Source organism: Neofelis nebulosa, chromosome 4 (genome assembly GCF_028018385.1).
Source record: "Neofelis nebulosa isolate mNeoNeb1 chromosome 4, mNeoNeb1.pri, whole genome shotgun sequence".
Lineage (NCBI taxonomy): Eukaryota > Metazoa > Chordata > Mammalia > Carnivora > Felidae > Neofelis > Neofelis nebulosa.
Window position 1 is genome coordinate 94,237,988 of NC_080785.1, and position 21,381 is coordinate 94,259,368.

General features: G+C 41.4%; 1 non-coding gene and 1 gene segment (V, D, J or C); one reads left to right on the plus strand and one right to left on the minus strand.

The window, feature by feature from the left end:
- Window positions 1–4,776: 4,776 nt before the first annotated feature.
- The window catches only part of LOC131509571 (T cell receptor gamma constant 2-like), a 32,863-nt gene continuing 16,258 nt past the window's right edge, over window positions 4,777–21,381 (minus strand). Inside the window, 4 exon segments of the C gene segment in view lie at window positions 4,777–5,381; window positions 6,980–7,027; window positions 13,886–14,011; window positions 15,818–16,147. Of these exon segments, the coding sequence occupies window positions 5,239–5,381; window positions 6,980–7,027; window positions 13,886–14,011; window positions 15,818–16,147 (647 nt within the window).
- LOC131511163 (U6 spliceosomal RNA) lies at window positions 13,149–13,255 on the plus strand. Its single transcript, XR_009261369.1, has one exon. It is a non-coding gene; the product is annotated as a U6 spliceosomal RNA (small nuclear RNA).

Below are 21,381 nucleotides of genomic sequence, written 5' to 3' on the forward strand. Positions count from 1 at the left end.
CTTGAACACAATTTGTAATAGCTGCTTTGAAGTCTTTGTTAAAGAAAATATCTGGACACACTCAAGGACAGTGTGTGTTGAGTTGTGGGGGCTTTTCCTCCTAAGAATAGTCACACTTTTCTGATTCTTTGCCTGTCTTCGTATTTTTTTATTGAAAACTATGCTGCTGAAAATATATTGCATATACTCCTTTTTCCACAAAAGTTTGTTTTCCATGTTGTTTGTACGCTCAGTGAGTTGCTTGGACTAAATCTGTGATATTATATCCCCTGCCGTGTATGATTGCTCATGACTCTCTTGTTTTCTTTTAGTTATTTTATTTTGTAGCCTAGCTTCCTAGAGATCAGACCTTTGTCTACATAGCTTAGTCGTAGCCAAGATTAACTAGGGATTGTGTTCAAACACCTTAAGACTGTGACCCTTACCAAATGGTTATTTTGTATAGATTGGGTAGCATATTCATATTTTAGGCAACTAGCACATAGACTTCATGTGCAAAAGTATAAGTCTTCCCGGCTTAAAATTTTTGTTGAGTATTTTCACAGCTCCTCTACATATGCCCATCACCTCAGGGTCACACAAGAGTCTGTGGCTGGCTTGCACTCTTTCAGGTCTCTGCTAAGCAGGCACACAGCTTCAGCCAAGCACACGCTTGCTGCAGCCATGACCTCAACCTCAGGCCGGCACAGCCCCTGCCTTCCTGCCTGCACACCACTGAGTCTCTCGATTCATCCTCACATTGCTCCCCACCCCAAATTATCTGAGTTCCCTTACACCGTGGGATTTGCTGCCAGTCCTCATGGCCTGTCCCATCTTGGAAGAACCTTCATGCCCATGGAACCGGGTGTTGGCAGGCGGGGGGAAGAATGGGAGTCCCTCTAGACCAGAGCACCACTGTTGTTCCCTGATCTGCAGCTTTTCAGCATAAAAACGTCTCAGATTGTTACATGAATTTGGACATTTTCCAACCACAGATATGGTCTTTGTTGACCTAGTCCAGTTTGCAGTTGGTGTCCAAGGAGATGATTTGTTGGCCGTAGCCAAAAGACCTGGCTTACATTCACTTTTCAGTTATGCAAAGCATACATTTTAATTAAATGTTTGGCTTTATTTAGGACTCTCAAGTAATTCCAAGACATCAGAATTGGGGCTCAAGTGCCATTAAGCTGACAGGTGGAGAGTAACTCACAAACAGGAAGATGTGTCATGACCATCTTCCCCGGGCTCATGTCCAAGTGGGAAGGCGTTTCATCTGCCCCTGTGTGTCTACAGCCATTCAAGAGGATGGAAAGTGAAGGCTTCCAACAGCCATACCTTTATCTATTTATGTCACCACAAATGTCACCTGAACTGTGTGACATGTATGAGGTTAAGATGTGGGACACAATCTTTTCTTAACATTCTGTTCATTCTCCTGTGCCAGATTTGTTCTTGGCTCTAAAGCAGGCAGACACTCTCAGAGGGGGAAAAAAAAAAATGTGTTGTTTGAGGTGTCTTATCTGACAAGAGGAAAGCAGCTGTGAGGCAGGCTGCTTCTTTTGTGCATGAGGAGGCTCTATCCCTAACCTGTACCTTGGTTTCTCATGACAACTTTTTTTTTTTTTATCTTCCCTGACTTTGACACTAATACATACTTTCTGTAAAAGTGTTTGTAGATCACAGACTGCCCCTCGAAATATTCAGCCACACCCGTGTTGACAGTTTCATTTTTTCCCCTGCTCATTTTTTGTTTGTAATTTCCCATTATGGTGGCCATACTGCCAATACATGTATACGTTGTTTTAAAAATGATAATTTAAAAATAATACACTCACTTTATTGCAGAAACTTTGGAATATGCAGACATGCTTGAAGCCATTTGGTTATTTTCTTCTTGTCTTTCTGATTTGCATGGACGTATTTATGTTTTTATTTTTATAAATATATTCCTATGCAATATATCGTTTTTTTATTGCATATTTGATTTTCCTTCCTAAGTGAATAATTTTCTGTGATGTATAAATGATATAAATATAATTTTAAGTGGATATAGAATATTTCACGGAAATAAAATAATTATTTAACATATTTTTCTGCTCTCAGACGTTTAAAGTTTTTTCTAATTTTTAGAGGGAAAATGTACATAATGGAAAACAAGTATTCTTGTGTCAGAGATGTTTCCTGAGGAAATAACTATGGAATGTAATGACAGGGTCAAATGTGCATTGTGCAGGTCAGATCAACTTCATCTGTGTTTGTTCTGAGAATGCACCAAATGACAGAAGTGCCACCAGAAAGGGTGTGGAACCCTGAGGCCTAACCAGAAAGAGCTTTTTATGGTGGAGAAAAGGGGAGGAGGGTCTGCAGATTCTAGAATTTGGACTCAATCTAAACAACTCAGTGGTATAGTCACATTTAGATTTTCCTGTCTCAGGAGTGGAGTCTCATATATAACAGGCCAACAGATGCCTATGCTGCATGTCAGTGTATAATTTATCATGAGACAGAGCTCAGTCCCGCACAGGCTAGGCTGAACCAGTAGTATGTGGCCCATGTTCATGGAAGCCAAGGCTCACCCAGAGGTTAGCGCCAAGCACAGAAGAGGAATGAAATCTATGGTGAGATGTTCTGTGAAGTCAAACCTTGAAAGCCTAAAGCACTAACGTCAACAATAGAGTTTTGTTTCCCCAGGGACTGGTCAGGTTGGGTCTCAGGACTGCGCACCCTCTCTGTACCATGTTCCAGTGGAGCAGGGGTGGGGACACTTGCTCTTTGTGTTCACATTGCTGAACAGCCTTCCTCTGCTGGACCCCCATCCCACCTAGCTGATGTGCCTGTCTTCTATTAAGCTTGCTCGAATTAAGCTTGACTCTACAGTCATTTGTCCTGTAGAGGGACTTGGATGAGTCAACATTCAATTACACACTTGACTCAGCACCTGCATATGTCTGTGTTCTTGTGATGAAAGAAGCACCTCTCTGTTGAACATCTACAGCCTACCTGTGCTAGTAGATTCATGGGCCCTGGTCTTGTGTCAGCCTGTCTACACCGAGAAATGAGACTAAAAGACAGGGGTTTCAGTAAATCACATGCCATTAAAAAGTGCAGATTCTTCGTGGAATGTCAGGATTGGCTAGGGCTACAAGAAGTCTGCATTCTGCTTCCTTCAGAACAGTGTCATCAGAGAGGACTAAAGTACAGCGGCTCAACAGTCCTGGTCATGAGACTCCCAACTCAGGTAGCAGCTACTTAGAATGAACTTGGTATAAAATAGGGACCCTTCACCACAGAATAAGAATATCTTCGGCAGCAATCATATGCGTGTGTGCAGATGGATTTTTCTTTCATTAGCTGTGACCTTTTGGAAGTGAGCAAAGTTGGCTGTGGTTTAACTGCCCTTAATTTATCATGCAGCACCCCAGCCACCGCTTGCACAGCCCCAGCCAGTAGGGGCCGGTTTGACTTCAAGTCTTTTCCATGAATCAACCACATTTGATAGAGCACATAGACCGGAAAAACCCTGAAAAAACAAAACACCAGCGCCCTCCTGCCCCCCACACTGTCCCCTGCACCACCGCCCTCCCCCTTCTCTGCACCTGCCAGTGCAGAGCAGAGCCCGCAGGGCTGCCCAGGTCGGGTTGGGGAAGGGAGGGGCTGAGGATTGGAAACCACAGGGGACACTGGCTAGGAGTGCCCGGCACTGAAATCAGCCCACACGGCTCTGGGTCATTTGCTAGTCTCCCCTTTGCCTCCGTGCTTTCCACATGCAGAACCAGTTCCAGATCAATTCCAGATCAGTTCCAGATCTCTATGTAGAGACTTTGTCCTAAGGAGGTCTGATCAAATTCTTGAGACTCAAGGAGTAGATCAAAATTAAATTTTCGCTTCCTTGTATCTGGTGGGTCTTACATAGGTTCCACCTGAGAATCTCTACTTGCTTCAGAAAACTCCTGTCCCACCAAACAGAAGGTGATTGTAAATAAACAAAAATCCTCCCCAGTTTGAAATGAGACATTGTTTTCATTCTAATATATAAACGTTTTTGCTTTAAATGCATTCATTAATGAAAACAGAACATATACAATCACTTTATTTTTCCCCGCCTACCACACCCTGAACGTTTTGTTTTGCACCCATGTTTGTAGCAATACACACACACATAGAAATGAGTGTCATACTTGTTAGCATGTGTGCGCGTGCATGTGCGTTCTCGATTTTTGCTAAACTAGAGCTGCCAACAGTGGATGCTGATGCTGTTGGGGACTTGCATGTGCCCAGCATAATTATGTCGTCCACACAACCTAGGAGACAGGTCACTGTAACTCCATTTTAGAATGAGAAAATTATGGCACAGAGAGTTCAAATAGCGATAGACCCAAGATTTAAACCCAAGCACTTGGAGTTCAGAGTCCACGCACTTAACCTCTCTACCACCCTCCCTTTCCAGAGTTGGTACAGCTCTCGGGAAACATGGTGCCCATGAAATACAGGTACAAGTTTGAACACATCTGCCAGTCACGCGATTTGTGATCCTGTCACCAGCAGAGCGTCTTAAAACAAATGAGTCTGAATCTGCTGACTTGGAAGGAGAAATAACTTGGGCACCTTCACTGGCTGGGGCTCCCCAGGGGCCAGTGCCCCAAAGAACCCTAACCGGAACAAGACTCTCTCAGGGAAAGAGTTAGAAATGTGGAATTGACCATGATTACATCAACGCTGAATGTGAAGGCTCAGGTGTCATGCTGTCCCTTGCCTTGTACTCAGATCTCAACAAATGAATATCCACAGAGGCGAAAGTAGACTTGTGATTGTTTTTATTGTGCCTATTATGAAAAACATAACAAAACTCAGGTAGCAAAGATGGCAGCTTCCAGAAATGTAAACTAAAAGGCCTCCAGGAAGTTATCTGGATACAGAGCTCCAGGAGCTCTATGGAAGCTGCACGCCAAGTGTACTCAGAGGCGAGGGTGCTGCACTGCTGACGAGCTGGCGGACCCGAAGGATAGAGACGTACTGAAGCCCCCGTGGATGCCCCCCGGCCCCATCCCTGAGTCATGGCAAAAATTGTTCTCCATGCAGAGTGACATTTCCTGTTTGCCTAGCGGTGTGTAAACCTGTTCTGCAATGATGACACGTAGAAAAAGAAACATGTGAACTGAAATAACCCAAACGCAGAAAGAAAGCCCCGCTATATCTCCAGCAGACTCTTCTAGTGACAATAGCCAATGGAGAAAAGTGGACCCTTGGTGCCACCATGGGTTAGGAACTCTTCCCATTGTCACAGAGTGCTGGTCTCCCAAGCAGACAGATGGCGATGATGACGGTGTAGACCATGCTCTTGATGACGAGGAGGAGGTAGGTGTAGTAGGCAGAGGTGTTCACGAGCTGCACCTGTCGGGGGTCTAAAAGAAGCCATCGGTTAGTTTCACACATTTCTGATGTGCTGGGTTGAAGCGACTCTCTCACCAGTACAACTGGAGAGTAAACATCTACACCACCATCACCACTAACACCACCCCCAAGACTACTCAGAATCCAGTTTGCCGACCAAGTCTGTAAAAAACCTGTGAAATTCACTTAGAACATTCCAAAGTATTCTAAACCATGGTTGTGTTTGTAATTCATGAACCCAGGGGGGAAAAACCATTGGTGATAAATAGCTTTTAGCATTTCTTCATCCCCCGCATGTCCCTATGTAAGAATACTAGGCAATATCCATTAACCACAAACTAAATGTCAGTTGAGAACTTTGCCTAGAAAGCCTTAATCCTCTTTAATTTTGCAATAACATATGAGATTATTACTTTCATTCCCATTTTCTTATACTGAGGACAGGGAGAGGAGCAATTTGCCTGATTTCATGCAACTAGTAAGTACGAGAGGCCAAATTTCAATCTCAGCAACCTGGTGTTTCAGGACGCATTCTCAGCTACTCTGTCATTCTGGATCTCTACATGCAATGAATACCCAAGACACCCAATGATTACGGACAAATGTAAAGTTGGATGATGATAAGGAGGATGATGACGAGTAGCCAGAGTCCAGGAGCCCCTTGATATTGGACAGGAGGACAAATCAGCAGGACTAGAGCCAATGGTCCTCATCATTTCCTTTGTGCATACGCGGGGAGAAAGAGCCAGGAACTACTACTTATACTTAGAATGTACTCACAAGTACTTATTATGTGTCTGCTAAATGAGATATCTGAAGCAAGACATTCCACATAGGGGGCCTTGTGTTTTCAATAACTGAGTTGGGTGTTACTTGTGTCATTTGTGGTTGGCTCGGAAAATGTAAATAAGCTAACCCTATTCCTGCAAATAAATAATTAAGACTGGGGTGTAAGTCTGGATTCTGGCACGCGAAGTCCTGCCATCCCACCCACCCCAGGTGTGCAGCCTGTCTCAGGGCCTTGGGTTTGGGATGTAGAGGAAGAATGAAACCTGAGTAAGTGTATGAAGTCTTGATTCATCTAGCCTGCGGCGAAGCCCGGATCTCGCTGTGTGGCATGATACAAGGGACGTAGTTAATCTCAGCTCCTTGTCCTCAGGGGCAAAATGGGAATGAAATACAGTGAGTGTTAAGAGAATTCAACAAAATGCACTGACAGTAACACGATGCCTTTTGTCCAAGAACCTCTCAGCATCACTTATTAAGTACCAGCAAGAATAGAGACTTAAAAAAAAAATCTAAAGCAACAGCATATTTTCCTCAGTTAGTAGAAACAAAGGCCACAGAAATGCATGAAGTGCGTTGTTAACAGACGTCAGAGCCCCTCACTGCACCCCTACTTTACAGGCCTCCCCTTCCCAAGCCAGCAGTTACTGTGTGAAGACGACTCCTGGGAAATGATGGACTGACTTAAATTACCACTCAGTCTATTTTGCAAGATCCTGCCATTGTGAGGCTTCTACCCGAAGCCAGAGAAGTTCAAAAGTTAAGTTGATCCGGAGGAAACAATGCTATAGCCTAACATATAGGAAACAAGTACAAAACTTACCATTTTCATCTTTCAGAGAAGCTTTTGTGTAGTTAACAGCAGCGAGCTCTAAAAGAAATGAGAGCAAGTATTATTCTGTTGTTCATATCCATTATTTGACTCGTGTCTGTACTGTGGATGGTTTGATGGATGGATAGATAGATGATAGAGAGATAGAGAGATAGATAGATAATAGAGAGACAGATACACAGATAGGTAGATACACAGATAGATAGAATCTGTCAACTGATAAGAAAGAACCATTACAAATAGGAGCCCCACAATTCCAGAAATGTTGCTCTGGTTCTTTGTAATTCTTTGTAGATCAATTCATATACTGTATTTCTGTGCAGGAAGATGTCGAAGTTCATGAATTTTTTTTTCTTTCTTCCTCACAACTGGGGAGTAATGTCTAAGACTACATCTTGTTTTCCCTCTGTCCTCACAGCTCCCAGCACAGTGCCTGTGGCAAAGTAGGTGTTCTGTAAATACTTGTTGAATGGAAAAACATCCAGAAACAGTGGCTGCTGTAAAGTCCTGAGCACACGCCGCTCACATGAAGCGTGGCCACCAAAACGATATCATCCAACCGGAGAATCCACAGCAGAATCTTACACATTGGAAGGAGGCTGGTGTAGGTCAATTTCCCATGTAAAAACGGAAGCAGCCTTACCTTTCCAAATCACACACACCCCGGTAACCGCAAGTCCCGCACATGATTTTCTAGAGTGGAGGTGTTTGTGGACATGACAACAAGGCTAATGAAAACCAGTACCCTTAGATGATTATTCCTGTGCCAGGCACTCTGTGAAAGTTCACGTACATTATCTCATCTGATCCTGGTGACACTGACATGAGCTGGATTTGGGGGTTCCATGTTATGCGCAAGGAAATAGGCTTTAGAGTCAATAAGTACTTTGCTGAGAATCATACCAGTGACGGGCAGAGCTGGCACTCAGGGTCGGTGGTGAGGGGTTAGGTGAGCTACAGCATGTGGAACGTCCCTTGTACAACAATCCATACAAATCATACCTAAGTCCACCATCGTGGACTCTCATATATCTCTTCCGGATACCCTCATTACTTTTATCAACTGACCATTTATTACAGAAGCTCAGGATCTAGGTGTACTTTCTGCAGGGATAGGATGATAGGCAAGTCACATCGATAGCTGCCTGAATATATAAAACATGAGATGAGGGTTGTATTTATCTAGAGTGTAAAAACAAAACAATACAAAAACAAACAACCAAAATAAAAAACATCCAACATACATACAAAGACAAAATTCCTTAAAAAGTACATTGACCGTGGGGCACCTGGGTGGCTCTGTCGGTTAAGCGTTCGACTTTGAATCAGGTCATGGTCTCACATCTGTGAGTTCAAGCCCCACATCAGGCGCTGTGCTGACAGCTCAGAACCTGGAACCTGCTTCGGATTCTGTGTCTCCCTCTGTCTCTGCCCCTCCCCCACTCACGCTCTGGGTCTCTCTGTCTCTCAAAAAATGAATAAACGTTAAAATTTTTTTTACAAAGATCATTGACCGGCGGATGCAGAGAGTCATGAGGTTGTTTTGATTTATCCTTTTTCTGTTCAAATGTGTCCTTGTCCCTACACACGTGGTTCAGGTGTGCAATTGTATGCCTTCCACACAATCTAATTTTGTCACTCTTAAAAAGATGGGTTTGAGGTATAAACTGTCAGGTAAATCCCAAGAAGGAAACTGTTAGTGTAATTACGTTAAATGTTAAAATATTCTCAAAAGCTGACTTTAAAATGCCTTAAATGTCTTTCTTTTCCATACAGTGGCTTTGGTCACCATACTGCACATCTGGAACTAGTATAGCACTACACGAGAACTAACTGGAATTCCAACAAAAACTTTAAAAACGATAAATAAAAATCTCTTATCATCGTGCATTGGTGAGCTACCTCACTTTGTCTCCATCTGATTCAGAAATATCCAGCGTCTGTGCAGGACCTGGCGTCAGGTGGAAAGTGTACCGGTGTGATGTGTGCCCGAGGCTCCATACCTTTAGTGTTACAGCAGGACCACTCGGTAAGGTCCCTCTTCTACTGGGGGTTCGAGGGCTCTCTTCCTCTGATGATGTGTCTAAAATACCTAGTCCCCAGGCTTTAAACTGTGACCAACAGGATCCTTTGCACTGTGATCTAAGAAGGCTTCCGTAACCTGGTGGTGGCAGGCTTGAGCAGAAGACAGGGTAGACATACACCCTCTGGACAGGCTAGCATAGGACAGAAAGGATCAGAAGAAGGTTGTACACTGAGAGAATCCCAAAAAGTTTGCAAGGTTTTCCTTCAGGCGCCTATTACTTGCCCACTAAAATAGGAGCCTTGGTCCCTGGAGATCACAGAAGATGTGCCCCAAGGGGGAAACCCACTTTTTAAAAGTGTCTTCGCCACAGGGAGGGCATCAGCCTCTCGGCAGGGAAAGGCTTCAACCCTTCCAGAAATGTACAAACAATAACCGGGGCGTGTTGACAGCCTGCACTAAGTGGCAGTGGCGTGAAGTCGGGCTGCAGGTGTTCAAGGGGTCCCCAGGGAGGAGGTCTGAAGCTTCTGGAACAAAAAACAATTTTTCCAGGATTATGCACCTAGCAGGTTAGACACTCGGGGTAAGTCATTTTGTACTATTATTGAATCCTTACCACTGATGCCTGTTTATAATTTGAGTCATCTTAAATGCCTCATGGTGGGTGAAAGAGTGAAAAAACAAAACTAGAAAAAAAAACAAAAACAAGAAAAACAGGGTTTTTCAGGGAGTCGGAAAGAACCAAGTGACCGTCTTGGTTTTCCCTCAACTCCAACTCTTTCTTGAATACACTGCCAGTTTGTTCACCTTGATTTCTCGGATTCAGAAGCACACCGGTGCCATGGTACAAGGTCATTAGGACAGCAAGTCTGGCATGAGAGGCCATCTTTTTTTTTTTTTTGGAGAACCAGAATGGACTTTATCTACAAGTGCCACAATCTTATAAATACACTGTAAAGAAAACTTAGTATGAATATTTATTTGACAATGCTCCCCGTTAACATATCAAATAAGCCAAATTAGTTTAACAAATCCTTTGGAATGTTCCAGGTTAAAGAGACTTAAGCAGACCAAAACTCCAAAGAAAACAAGCAAAAAACCACAAAACCCTTAGCCCTTTGGACAGAGAGAAAACCAAAATCTAATGCTGTATCAGCTTACTTTTGCTTTGTTTTGTTTTGTTTTCTTTTTTTTGTTTTGTTTTTGTTTTGTATTGTTTTGTTGTTTATTTGTTTGAGAGAGAGAGAGAGAGAGAGAGCAGGAGCAGGGGAGGGGCAGAGAGAAGGAGAGAGAGAGAGAATCCCAAGCAGGCTCCACCCTGCCAGCCTGGAGCCCAATTTGAGGCTAGAACCCAGAACCCTAAGACCATGACCTGAGCCAAAACCAAGAGTAGTCTTTTAACTGACTGAGCCACCCAGGTGCCCCGGGATCAGCTTACTTTTGCTTTGAAAATTCTTCATGCCAATATTAGTCCTGACCACACATAACATTCCTTTCCAAATATCCCATGTTTGCAAATCTTTACTACCTTCTTTTTTACATTCAGAACTTGTCTTGATTTACCTTATTTATCTATCTATCTATCTATCTATCTATTTATTTATTTGTGTTTATTTATTTTTGAGAGAGAGAAAGAGCACAGCCCAGGAGGGGCAGAAAGGTGTGGGGACAGAGGATCCCAAGCGGGCTCCGTGCTGACAGAAGAAAGCCCAATGTAGGGCTTGAACTCACCGACCCTGAGATCATGACCTGAGCCGAAGTCTGATGCTGACCCAGCTGACCCACGCAGGCGCCCTCTGAATTTACCCTCTTTAAATGAGCCTCCCTTTAGAGAAAATTCCTTTCTTTCTCTTTCTTTCTTTCTTTCTTTCTTTCTTTCTTTCTTTCTTTCTTTCTTTCTTTCTTTTTCTTTTCTCAAAAAATACAACTGGGGCACCTGGGTGGCTCAGTCGGTTAAGCGTCCGACTTCGGCTCAGGTCATGATCTCACGGTCCGTGGGTTCGAGCCCCGCGTTGGGCTCTGTGCTGACAGCTCAGAGCCTGGAGCCCGTTTCAGATTCTGTGTCTCCCTCTCTCTCTCTGCCCCTCCCCTGTTCATACTCTGTCTCTCTCTGTCTCAAAAATAAATAAATGTTAAAAAAAAAAAAAAATACAACTCCATGCATCAGACTTTTCCTTACTAAAAATACACACCTTATGTTCTTTGCATTCTGGGTTGTTTCCCTTATTATTTCCAGTAGTCTTCATTAAATTTATCAGAATTCTTAACTCTTAGAAACCTTCATTTTTAACAAAAGTTAATAAGGAAGCAGTTGTGAACTGTCAAACAGCATCCTTTGGAGTGGCGAACTTGTGAATACATTTCATAATTTCTAGAAACATCTGCTTCCTTATAAAACAATCTTTCAGTAAAGCACAAAGTACATTTACAAGCAGGCCCAAAAGTATCTTCAGTTTCTCTGCATTAAGAAAACCAAAAAGAGATAAACCTATGTTCCTTAATTAATAATTTCCTATTTATGGGGCATCTGGGTGACTCAGCCAGTTGAGCGTCCAGCTCTTGACTTTGGCTCGGGTCATGATAGTTCCTGGGTTTCAGCTCTGTGCTGGCAGTGCAGAGCCTGCCTGGGATTCTCTCTCTCCCTCTCTCTCTCTCTCTCTCTCACTCTCTGTCTCTCTTCCCCTCCCCTGCTCACGTGCTCTGTCTCTCTCTCTCTCCAAATAAATGGATAAACTTCAAAAAAAAGAAATAAAAAATAATTTCCTATTTCTTTTAAGTTTTTATTTATTTTTAAGAGAGAGACACAGAGACACAGTATGAGCAGGGGGGACAGAGGCAGAGAGAGAGGGAGACACAGAATCCGAAGCAGGCTTCAGGCTGTGTGCCATCAGCACAGAACCTGATGCGGGGCTCGAACTAATGAGGCGTGAGATCATGACCTGAGCCAAAGTCAGACGCTAAACCCACTGAGCCACCCAGATGCCCTAATAATTGACTATTTTATCACACTTGGAAATGCTCTAGATATTTAATGAATTTAACGTAATTTAACAGGTGACCTCACTCAGCAACACTTTAAGGTTTTAGTTCCCCCAAAGCTTTGGGAAACTACCACTTTATCTAAATTTTTTAATTTTATTTATATCTATTCAATGTACTTGTTCCTAAAAGTTGAGCTGAAATTACCCATAAAAATTTCATGAGACGTGGGAAGGGATGGGTTAAATAGTCAATGGGAATAAGGAGTGCCCTCGTCCTAATGAGCACAGGGCGACCTATGAAGTGCTGAATCACTGGATTGTACTCCTGAAACTAGAGCCACACTGCGTGCCAACTAACTGAAATGAAAATAAAAATACTAAAAAACAAACAAACAAAAACTTATGAAACATCAAAGTCTGTCATTCTCCCAAGCTGTTGCTGTTTTTTTTAAACATTTTGTAACTGAGATCCCATCTACTTATTTGAATTTTAGTAAACCCAGGCACATGAAAATTCTAATTAATTTTAGTGCTGACAATTCTAAAAAGATGTCTGCCTTGCTTAAACAACAACCAGACATAGGCCCGATGTGAAGTTGAAACGCGCATGGGATAGTTTCTCCCTTTCTGAGAGGTCTAGAATGCCCAGTCCTCACAAGTGTTTGTCTAAAAACCAAAGAAATATAGAGCTCTTTATAAACCAATTTTGACAATGTCTCCAGAGAGAAAAATATCTCACATTGACGACGTGTATTTGTGGACACACAGATCGCTGCAAAGACCCTGGAGTCACTGACATTTATGGAGAAAGTGTTAAGGTTTGTATGTGTCCCTGGAATTACGAAGGACACTGAGCCAGGGTTTAGGCACAGGAGCCCTGTAGCAGTTTGTATTTTTTTTTTTTAATTTTTTTTTTCAACGTTTTTTTAATTTATTTTTGGGACAGAGAGAGACAGAGCATGAACGGGGGAGGGACAGAGAGAGAGAGGGAGACACAGAATCTGAAACAGGCTCCAGGCTCTGAGCCATCAGCCCAGAGCCTGACGCGGGGCTCGAACTCACGGACCGTGAGATCGTGACCTGGCTGAAGTCGGACGCTTAACCGACTGCGCCACCCAGGCGCCCCAGCAGTTTGTATTTTAAAAAGACCTCTTTCGTGCTCACTTCGGCAGCACATATACTAAAATTGGAACGATACAGAGAAGATTAGCATGGCCCCTGTGCAAGGATGACACGCAAATTCGTGAAGCGTTCCATATTTTAAAAAAATAAAATAAAATAAAAAATAAAAAATAAAAAGACCTCTTTCCCTTAGTTTCCCTCAGTCCCAGGCACTTGTGGGCTGTGTTTACATTTCAAGGACCTGATCAGATGGATCACTTTGAGGACAGAGAAAGAATGCAGGTTCCTGCAAGAAGGAATTTGCTTTCCTAAAGCCAACCATCTATAAGCCCTTTTCTAGGACTAGGAGAAGTGTAGGGTTGGGTGAAGGGACAGGGGAACTCTGGATTGACCCAAAAGCTGCATTTCTAGTTCTGTTCACATTTGTCAGGACAGCTGCTCTCAGTGTCTCAGACTTGGACGTTAACTGCGTTCAGGACACAAGACTCCGTGTGCACCACCAACAATTCTCTTGGAACCTTGCTGACTTTTCTAGCAGGGGAAGTTCGGTCTGAAAGGTTGGGGGCTTGGCTCCAGGCACACCTTTCTGCCAGCCCAGCTGGGCTCTGGCCAAATAGACCAGTTCCACAGGGTTCCAGATAAACATGCCGGCTCAACCGGGCTCTGGGCATAACCCTTGCAGCCCAAGCTGACCTGTCCTGGAAAGGAAGGCCCATTAGATCAGCAGCCCGAAGGCAAAGAGAGGGGAGCTTCGAACCAAGAGGAACTCACCTGCAGCCCTTGAAACTGGTGAGGAGGACAGTGAACTCAAAGGGCTCACAGTGACCACCCCTGTGTTTTGCCTTGTCTCCGAATGCCCCTGTGGGTCTACTTCGGATCCTCTTGCCTCCACCACAGCTGTTAAAGAACAAAAAGTCAACCAAGTAAATGTTAAAGATCCAGTAGCTGTATTCGTCAATCAATGTGTGAATCAGCATCTGATCTAGCACTTAGACGGGAGCTCCAAAGGAGGACAGGAAAGGAATATTTTAACAATAGACAGGGAGTGGAAAAAAGAAGATTATTAGCAAGGAGTCCACTGATTTAGGCAAGGTCACCTTCATGGGGAAGGAAGGGGTCAATTAGGAAAGTACCTGGTGCTGGCTAGGAAATTCCCTAGGTGACAGGTTAAAGGTTACTCTCCTGGGGGTTGCAATTGCACTGGGATTAGGTATTAAGTCTTGGTGGAGTGACTCAAGCTTTTAAGTTAAGTGTTGCCATTTTGGGACTACAAGTTTTGTTGTTTGTTTATTTGTTTAACACTCCCAGAGGACAAAGGACAAAGTCTTACCTCAGAAATATAGCAAAGCTCTTCACATGTCTTGCTATGTGTTTGTTCCCTGCTGCTTAAAAAGTGCTTGTTAACCACAGAGCAAGTACAAACTGGTTCCTTCTTATGGGCCCTCCGGGGCCCTGGTCTTTTATGTTAATGTTCAGGACTTGACTTCTGAGTCTAGAGAGTTCCTGGCTCACAGCCGGGCCAGGGCACATTCAGCTCTGCCCCCACTGTCAAATATGACCAGCCTCTGCACAATGGGGCTCCTTCAGGACACCACGTCTGAATCACCAGGGATCCTGGGTGATTAGGCAAAGTGTATTCACCCTACTGTAGTGATCCTCCTGGGACAGTGGTCCGTCCTGCCTCCCTCCCAGGCCTGGCACATCCTCGGATGGCAGGAAGTGTTTGCTGGGCAGCATTTCCCAGGGGTAGAAATACATCCATTGTGGACAATGGGAGAATGTTTGTACACGTAACCTCACCCCTCTCCAGTTACCAAATTTCACCTTACAGTCTTATACAAAATTCAAATCTGGAACACCCAAGACCATACTAAAAACTCAGCAGCCAAATCACCATTTTTACTTGAACTACAATCTAGCTCTATCAAAGGAGCAGCATTTTGTCACCTGTAACTGTTTAAAGGTGATACTTTGAGTAGACCAGATTGAGGTGAGAGGAAGTTTGACTGTTGAGTAGAACTTTCCTAAAGATGTGAAATTTTTCTTATTTCCATATCAATAAGATCATCAAAAACACACTCTCTTTTTGAGCACTTATTGTATGCAAGGTTGCTAGGTGTTTTCAGATGTATTCTCTCATTTAATCCATACAGTGGTGCTAAAAAACGTCACTGTGACCTTCATATTTTGGATGATGAAACTGAGGCAGCAAAGGCTAAGTGAGTTTTTCTTTTTCTTTTTCTTTTTCTTTTTCTTTATATCTTCCAAAGCCCATCATATTTAACTCTGTGGGGAAATATTTGGACTTTTATGCTACCATTAAAAGTAAAACATTTAAGGGCACCTGGGTGGCTCCGTCGGTTGAGTGTCCGACTTCAACTCAGGTCATGATCTCACGGTTCATGAGTTCGAGCCCCACGTTGGGCTCTGTGCTGACATCTCAGAGCCTGGAGCCTCTTCAAATTTCTGTGTCTCCCTCACTCTCTGCCCCTCCCCGCCCCTCAGTCTCGGGCTCTCTCTCTCTCAAAAATAAATAAACATTAAGTTTGGTTTTCTTAAAAAAAAAAAAAAAAGGAAAAAAGTAAAACTTTCAGAAAAGATTTCTTTTTCCCTGTTTTCCATTAATTCTTGACAGGTAAGGCGTGGTATTCCCTTTGAAACAAAAGATTCAGGGAGGTTATATTCATGTGTACATGTCCATACCTTTGTTTATTGAAGGAAACAGAATCTCTTGTTCAAACCTTCTTTTATTCTTCTCCTGTTTAACGATACATTTGTGTTCTTTGCCCATTGACTCTTCACTCACGCTCAGCCAGGTGTATTTCATGTATGTGTCCTTAGTCTTCATGGTGTTTCCCTGCTGGGACGTCAGACTTATTTTGCCATCCTGTTCTTTCCAATCTATCTCAATAACATCAGGGAAAAAATCCTCAAGAAGAGAAAGATATGTTCCAGCCTTATGGAGTTGTACTTCAGCAATTGAAGGAAGAAAAATTGTGGGCTTGGGGAAAGTGTCTTCATCAGGATTTTTATCTGTGGGAGAAAATAGAATAGCAACCAAAACGTTATTAGAGAAATGGAAACATTGTGTGGTTGGAACCACCTAGCACATAGTTAAAAGGAAGGAAAAGTTGCCATAGAGTTAGTGCTTACCATGACCTTTAAACCACAGTGGGTTCTGAGTTGCTTATTTTGTTACTTTCCATGGGAAAAGGGGTTCAAGAGGTTATGTAAGTTGCTCAAAGTCACAGCTATTAAGGTCACCACATGGGTTAAAATGTGGAATTTTTTGAGACAATACATGGTCACTTGTTGGAAAAGGAATCTATTTCCACCCATACTTGACAATGTATCAAGTTGACCATTTAGCTTCAAATAAGAATCCCATGCCCACTTCTGATGCTGGAGTCTTTCTGCTTGATTTCTGATTTTATAGAACATCTCACTCTCACATCTAAACTATGCCAGGATTTTGAGTAGGACAACGTTTAAAGCTGCACCTCCAAAATATTTACAATGCCTTGAATTTAAATTTTTTTAAATGATTATTTATTTTTGAGACAGAGAGCGACAGAGCACGAGCAGAGGAGGAGCAGAGAGAGAGGGAGACACAGAATCTGAAACAGGCTCCAGGCTCTGAGCTGTCAGCACAGACAAATCGCAGGGCTCAAACCCACAAACTGTGAGATCATGACCTGAGCCAAAGTCAGGTGCTTAATCCACTGAGCCACCCAGACACCCCTACAAGTGCCTTGAATTTGGAAGCAATGTGGCAATATTTCCAAAACTGCTACTTAAAATTTATTGATTATTTTCAGAAATGCTCTTATATGAACCTTATAGTGCAAGTAATGCACTAGTCAGAATTTTGTTTTGCTTTAGAAAATGTTCACTCAAAGCACATTTTATATTGGAAATTCATTTGATGTTGACACGTGACTAAGAAGACACCGTACTTTGATGCTTAGCATCTCCCCCAAATTTGGATCTGCCCTACAAGCCTGCTGAACTTGTGTTTGTACCCATAATTTTCTTTGATTTTGTCAGCTGAATAAAGTTGTATGTAACTGGCATAATGTTAACAGAGTATCTCACACACATAATGTGAAAATATGTAATGAAACATCATAGTTGTCAAGGGCATGTCACTTGAGGGCTGGAATGTTCCTTGCTTATACATTGATTGTTAATTAATCATTGAAATGATAAAGACTAGAACCCTTCCAGTTTGATTTCCAACTGAAACACAAACGTTAACACATTTTCTCTTTGGGCTAGTTTGGAGTTAGAATAATAATTTTGTGGACAATTTCCGAAGAAAAGAAGAATTTTATTTCTTCCTTGAGAAAAAAAGGAAAAATATTCTTGAAAATTTCTGCGAGTGCTACAAACCTCCTGATTTTTATACAAAATCAGTAAGCAAACAATGAGTTTTTTATTCATGCTATACATAGAATTAGATCATAATGTGGTTGTTTTAAACTTGTACATCTTACTTGTGCTGCAAATATATATATTTTATTGATTATAATAGTAAGAAAGTCTACATTTCTCCAACCATGTATGTTGTTTTTAATTTTAAAAGTTTGTTATATTAGAGAAGACTAATTTTTCAAAGTACATGATATTTACATCATTTTTGCCTCTAGTCAATACATTAAAGAATCTAGTTTTCACCTTAGGAACTTGGTTTTTTATAGGATTACTTCTGATTCATCATTGTAAAGAACCTGAAAATCAAAGATGAATATGGAAAATTTCTGGATGGAAAAATACGATGCTTATCTCCTGTCCTTTTTCCTCAGCTAGATCCTGAAGTTTCATTCTTTTCCGGATAGAGGGAATCTTGAACTTCCATAATTTTCTCAACTGAGCATTAAATAGTATACTTGATTATATAAGATTAGTGCCTATATGTTGGGTAATTATATTACATGCTTTTTCTTTCAATATTCTTTTTAAGCTTACTAACAGTTTTTTTTTTATGGCCACAATCATTTTATTGATGCATAAAATAGAAACCAGTTTACAAAATAAATAAGTTTGTCCAGTGCATTTGTGCACATTCAAAGTTAAAAAAATTTTGGGTGTAAATTGCCTGAGTTGTATCTATTTTATTGATATGAAGCAGTATGAATTCTATATAAATTAACCAAATACAACCACATTTTCAATTAAGTGTGGTATTTCAAACCTGCATATTCATATTGACTCCAAATTTCTCATTTTATTCAACTATATTTCTTTTATTAAATAATTATTTAAAGCTATTTCATATGTAAATATGAATTTCAAATTTATGACATTTCTAAGTGCGTTTAAAAGCCCTACGTCTGTCTATCTATAACTATGTTTCTATGTACATTGTAACTATATTTTCAACCTTTGTTCTTCTACTATTATAAGCATGAAGCCCAAACTTGTTGAAGTTAGAGGTAATATAAATTAAGATAAATAAGTTTAAAATACATAGAAGAACTACAAAAATACAATCTCAATTTCATTTTTGTGGCCCAGTGAAGGACAAATCCAGTAAACAGGTACAAATCCCTCTAAATTCAAGTTATTTGTCTATCAGTGGACAGCAAAGGAACTTCCCATTGGAGCAGTTACAAGTACAGCTGACTCCTCTGGAGAATTTCTGCTTTGTCAGTATGATTGGCTACAGACCACCCTCCATAGTGGACACAATTCTCCCTTTAGGTGTGAAAAGGGGGAACTTCTACCAGCACCTATTATATTTTGCGTGATGTGCCATGTAATTTATCCCCAGTCTCATTTAATTCTCATGTGAGTCCTGTTGAATGCCTCCTGTTATCCCACCTGATGGATGAGGAAACTGAGGGCAGAGAATAATCGCCAAATTCACATAAGCAGTACGTGGTAGAGAAAGGGCTCCAGGTCAGCCTGGGGCAAATCCCGGGCTCTCTGACTACACCCTTTCACCGTCAGGAAAGGAAATGTGTCAACTCACAAAGCACATCTGTCATGATCTACTTCATTCTTGGACCAAACCCTTTCATGACAGTTACACATGATGTACACGAACACTTTATACAAGTCCACACGAATGCAAGGTCTGATCCTATTACAATATTTGCACAATGTTGTCTATGCTGACCTTTGCTGTGAGGATTGATACTAAAATCTCTCCTAAGATTTCCACAACCAAACATGCTATGGAAGTGAGAAAGTATATTATTATCATTATCATGATTATTAGCAATTTGTTTAGATGAATTGTGTACTCCAACATGACATTTTAATCGCATGGGACCACATCTTTCTTACTAATGGGAATACAGTACTTGAGGTAATGATTGGGTCTAGGTAAATCAAGCATGGAGACTCATTCCTTCGTTTGCACCCCACTTTGCTCTACTGTGTCTCGATTCACTCAGCCATCGTCACTGGAATGTGCCTTTGACACACCAGTTAATAGGCAATCACTTGTCTTATCCACTGCATTTCCAGTGTTAAGAAAGTCAAAGGAACATTGGCTAAAGCCTAGTAACATGGGGTCAGTTCATGGAACTGCTTCACCTGTGTGGTCCAAAGCAAATTCCAAGCTTTCACCAGAAATTTCTACCTCAAACCGCCTTCCTTCTAATCATGCCCCAAATTTGGCTTGAATCTCCTACAGTGGGCCTTCCAGACAAATGACTACATCAATGGTCGGTTACCCACTCCTCCAAGCCTCCTATTGTCACGTTAGATCCCTAGACTATCACCTGCCTGACCTTGTCTGCTGAAGGTCACCATCTGTGAATGACATTAAATGTCACTGTGCCCATAGTAATGATGCCGCGGTAGCATGAAAGGCTTTGTTGAAAAACCACTCCTTCCATCTTATAAAATGGATGTGGAAGGCAATGCCTGCTATTTCACTTCATAGTCCCCCTAAAGGACGCATGCATCGAAAGTTTTTTCCAATTTTATGATTTCAAAGACATATGAAGTTTTGGTATACTTCATTTTATCAGATAATACAAAGTATGTGTCCACCACAATTTCTCCCACCTTTGAACATAAAGTTTTCCCATTTCTTGCTAGATAATCCCAGGCCTTTTTCTTCTGCTTTCCTTCGTGTCTTGGTCTTCTATTTTTATTTCATGGCCTAACTGTACTTGTGTCTTTATTTGAGGCCTTCTCAAATATATGTTGGAAAGAGACAGCGTAAATAAATGAGAAATCATTTGTGCATTCAGCCTCAGGGCTTCAGAGCTTAAGAAGGTCTAACTCAGAGATCACATGAAAAATGAAAGAAGAGGTTTCCAAATCCCTCTCTGTGATACAAACGCAAAACATGTGGAATTCAACCACCCTGAAACGCCAGAGAAGAAGGTGAAGCTTGCGTTTCCAACATCATCCCTCACGGAACAAGGGTTGTCTTATGTTTCAGTCCTGGGCCACTTATTAAAAGAGGCTCTTCTAATCTATTCATCTTTGATCCAACAATACTACTTGGACAGGATACAAACCTGAAATAAACTCAATGGAACTAGTTTTGGAAGTCGCACTGGTAAAAGACAATAAGCAGTTTAATGTGGATTTAGTAAATACGACTTGGGACTAAAGACTCTATACTTCATGCTTCTGTCTCACATACATAGAAAGACAGTATAAATGAAAAGAATGAATTTATTTTGTAAGTGGGTAAATTGTCTCTTCCAATAAAATATCCAGGGACATCATTATCTGGGAATCCCAAAACAAACACTCAGACCTTGCAATGACTCAGAAATTTGCTCTAAAGTATACATTTTAGATGCGTGTGAATAGTTCGATTAAAATTTTCAATAAAATGTGAGAGCAGAAATAAGCAGTATTCTCAAATGGTATTTATAATGATATAACTTTTAATCTGTAGTATAATCCAAATAAGACATTAAATATTATAAGTGAATATTTAACTCTATATGGATATTATTATAATTTTACATATTCAAGTTGTAAAACCTGTCCTTTTTATATCTCATTTTCCACTGAAAAGTGAGAGATTGCCTTATGTTCAGGCTAACAATATTTGAGATGATGCTTACTACATTCTAGGCATTTTTAGAATCATGCAACAATGAGTCTTAGAAATTAAAGGTATTCTGCCAATACTGACCAATTGTTCTAAAATGACCTGTAGACTAGATCATAACTGATACATTTCCTGTACTCCTGAGTCACAAAGTACTTCACTGGTGATAATTTGAATTCTATACAATTGAATTTTTAAATTTTTTAAAAAAATTTATTTATTTTTGAGAGACAGAGCA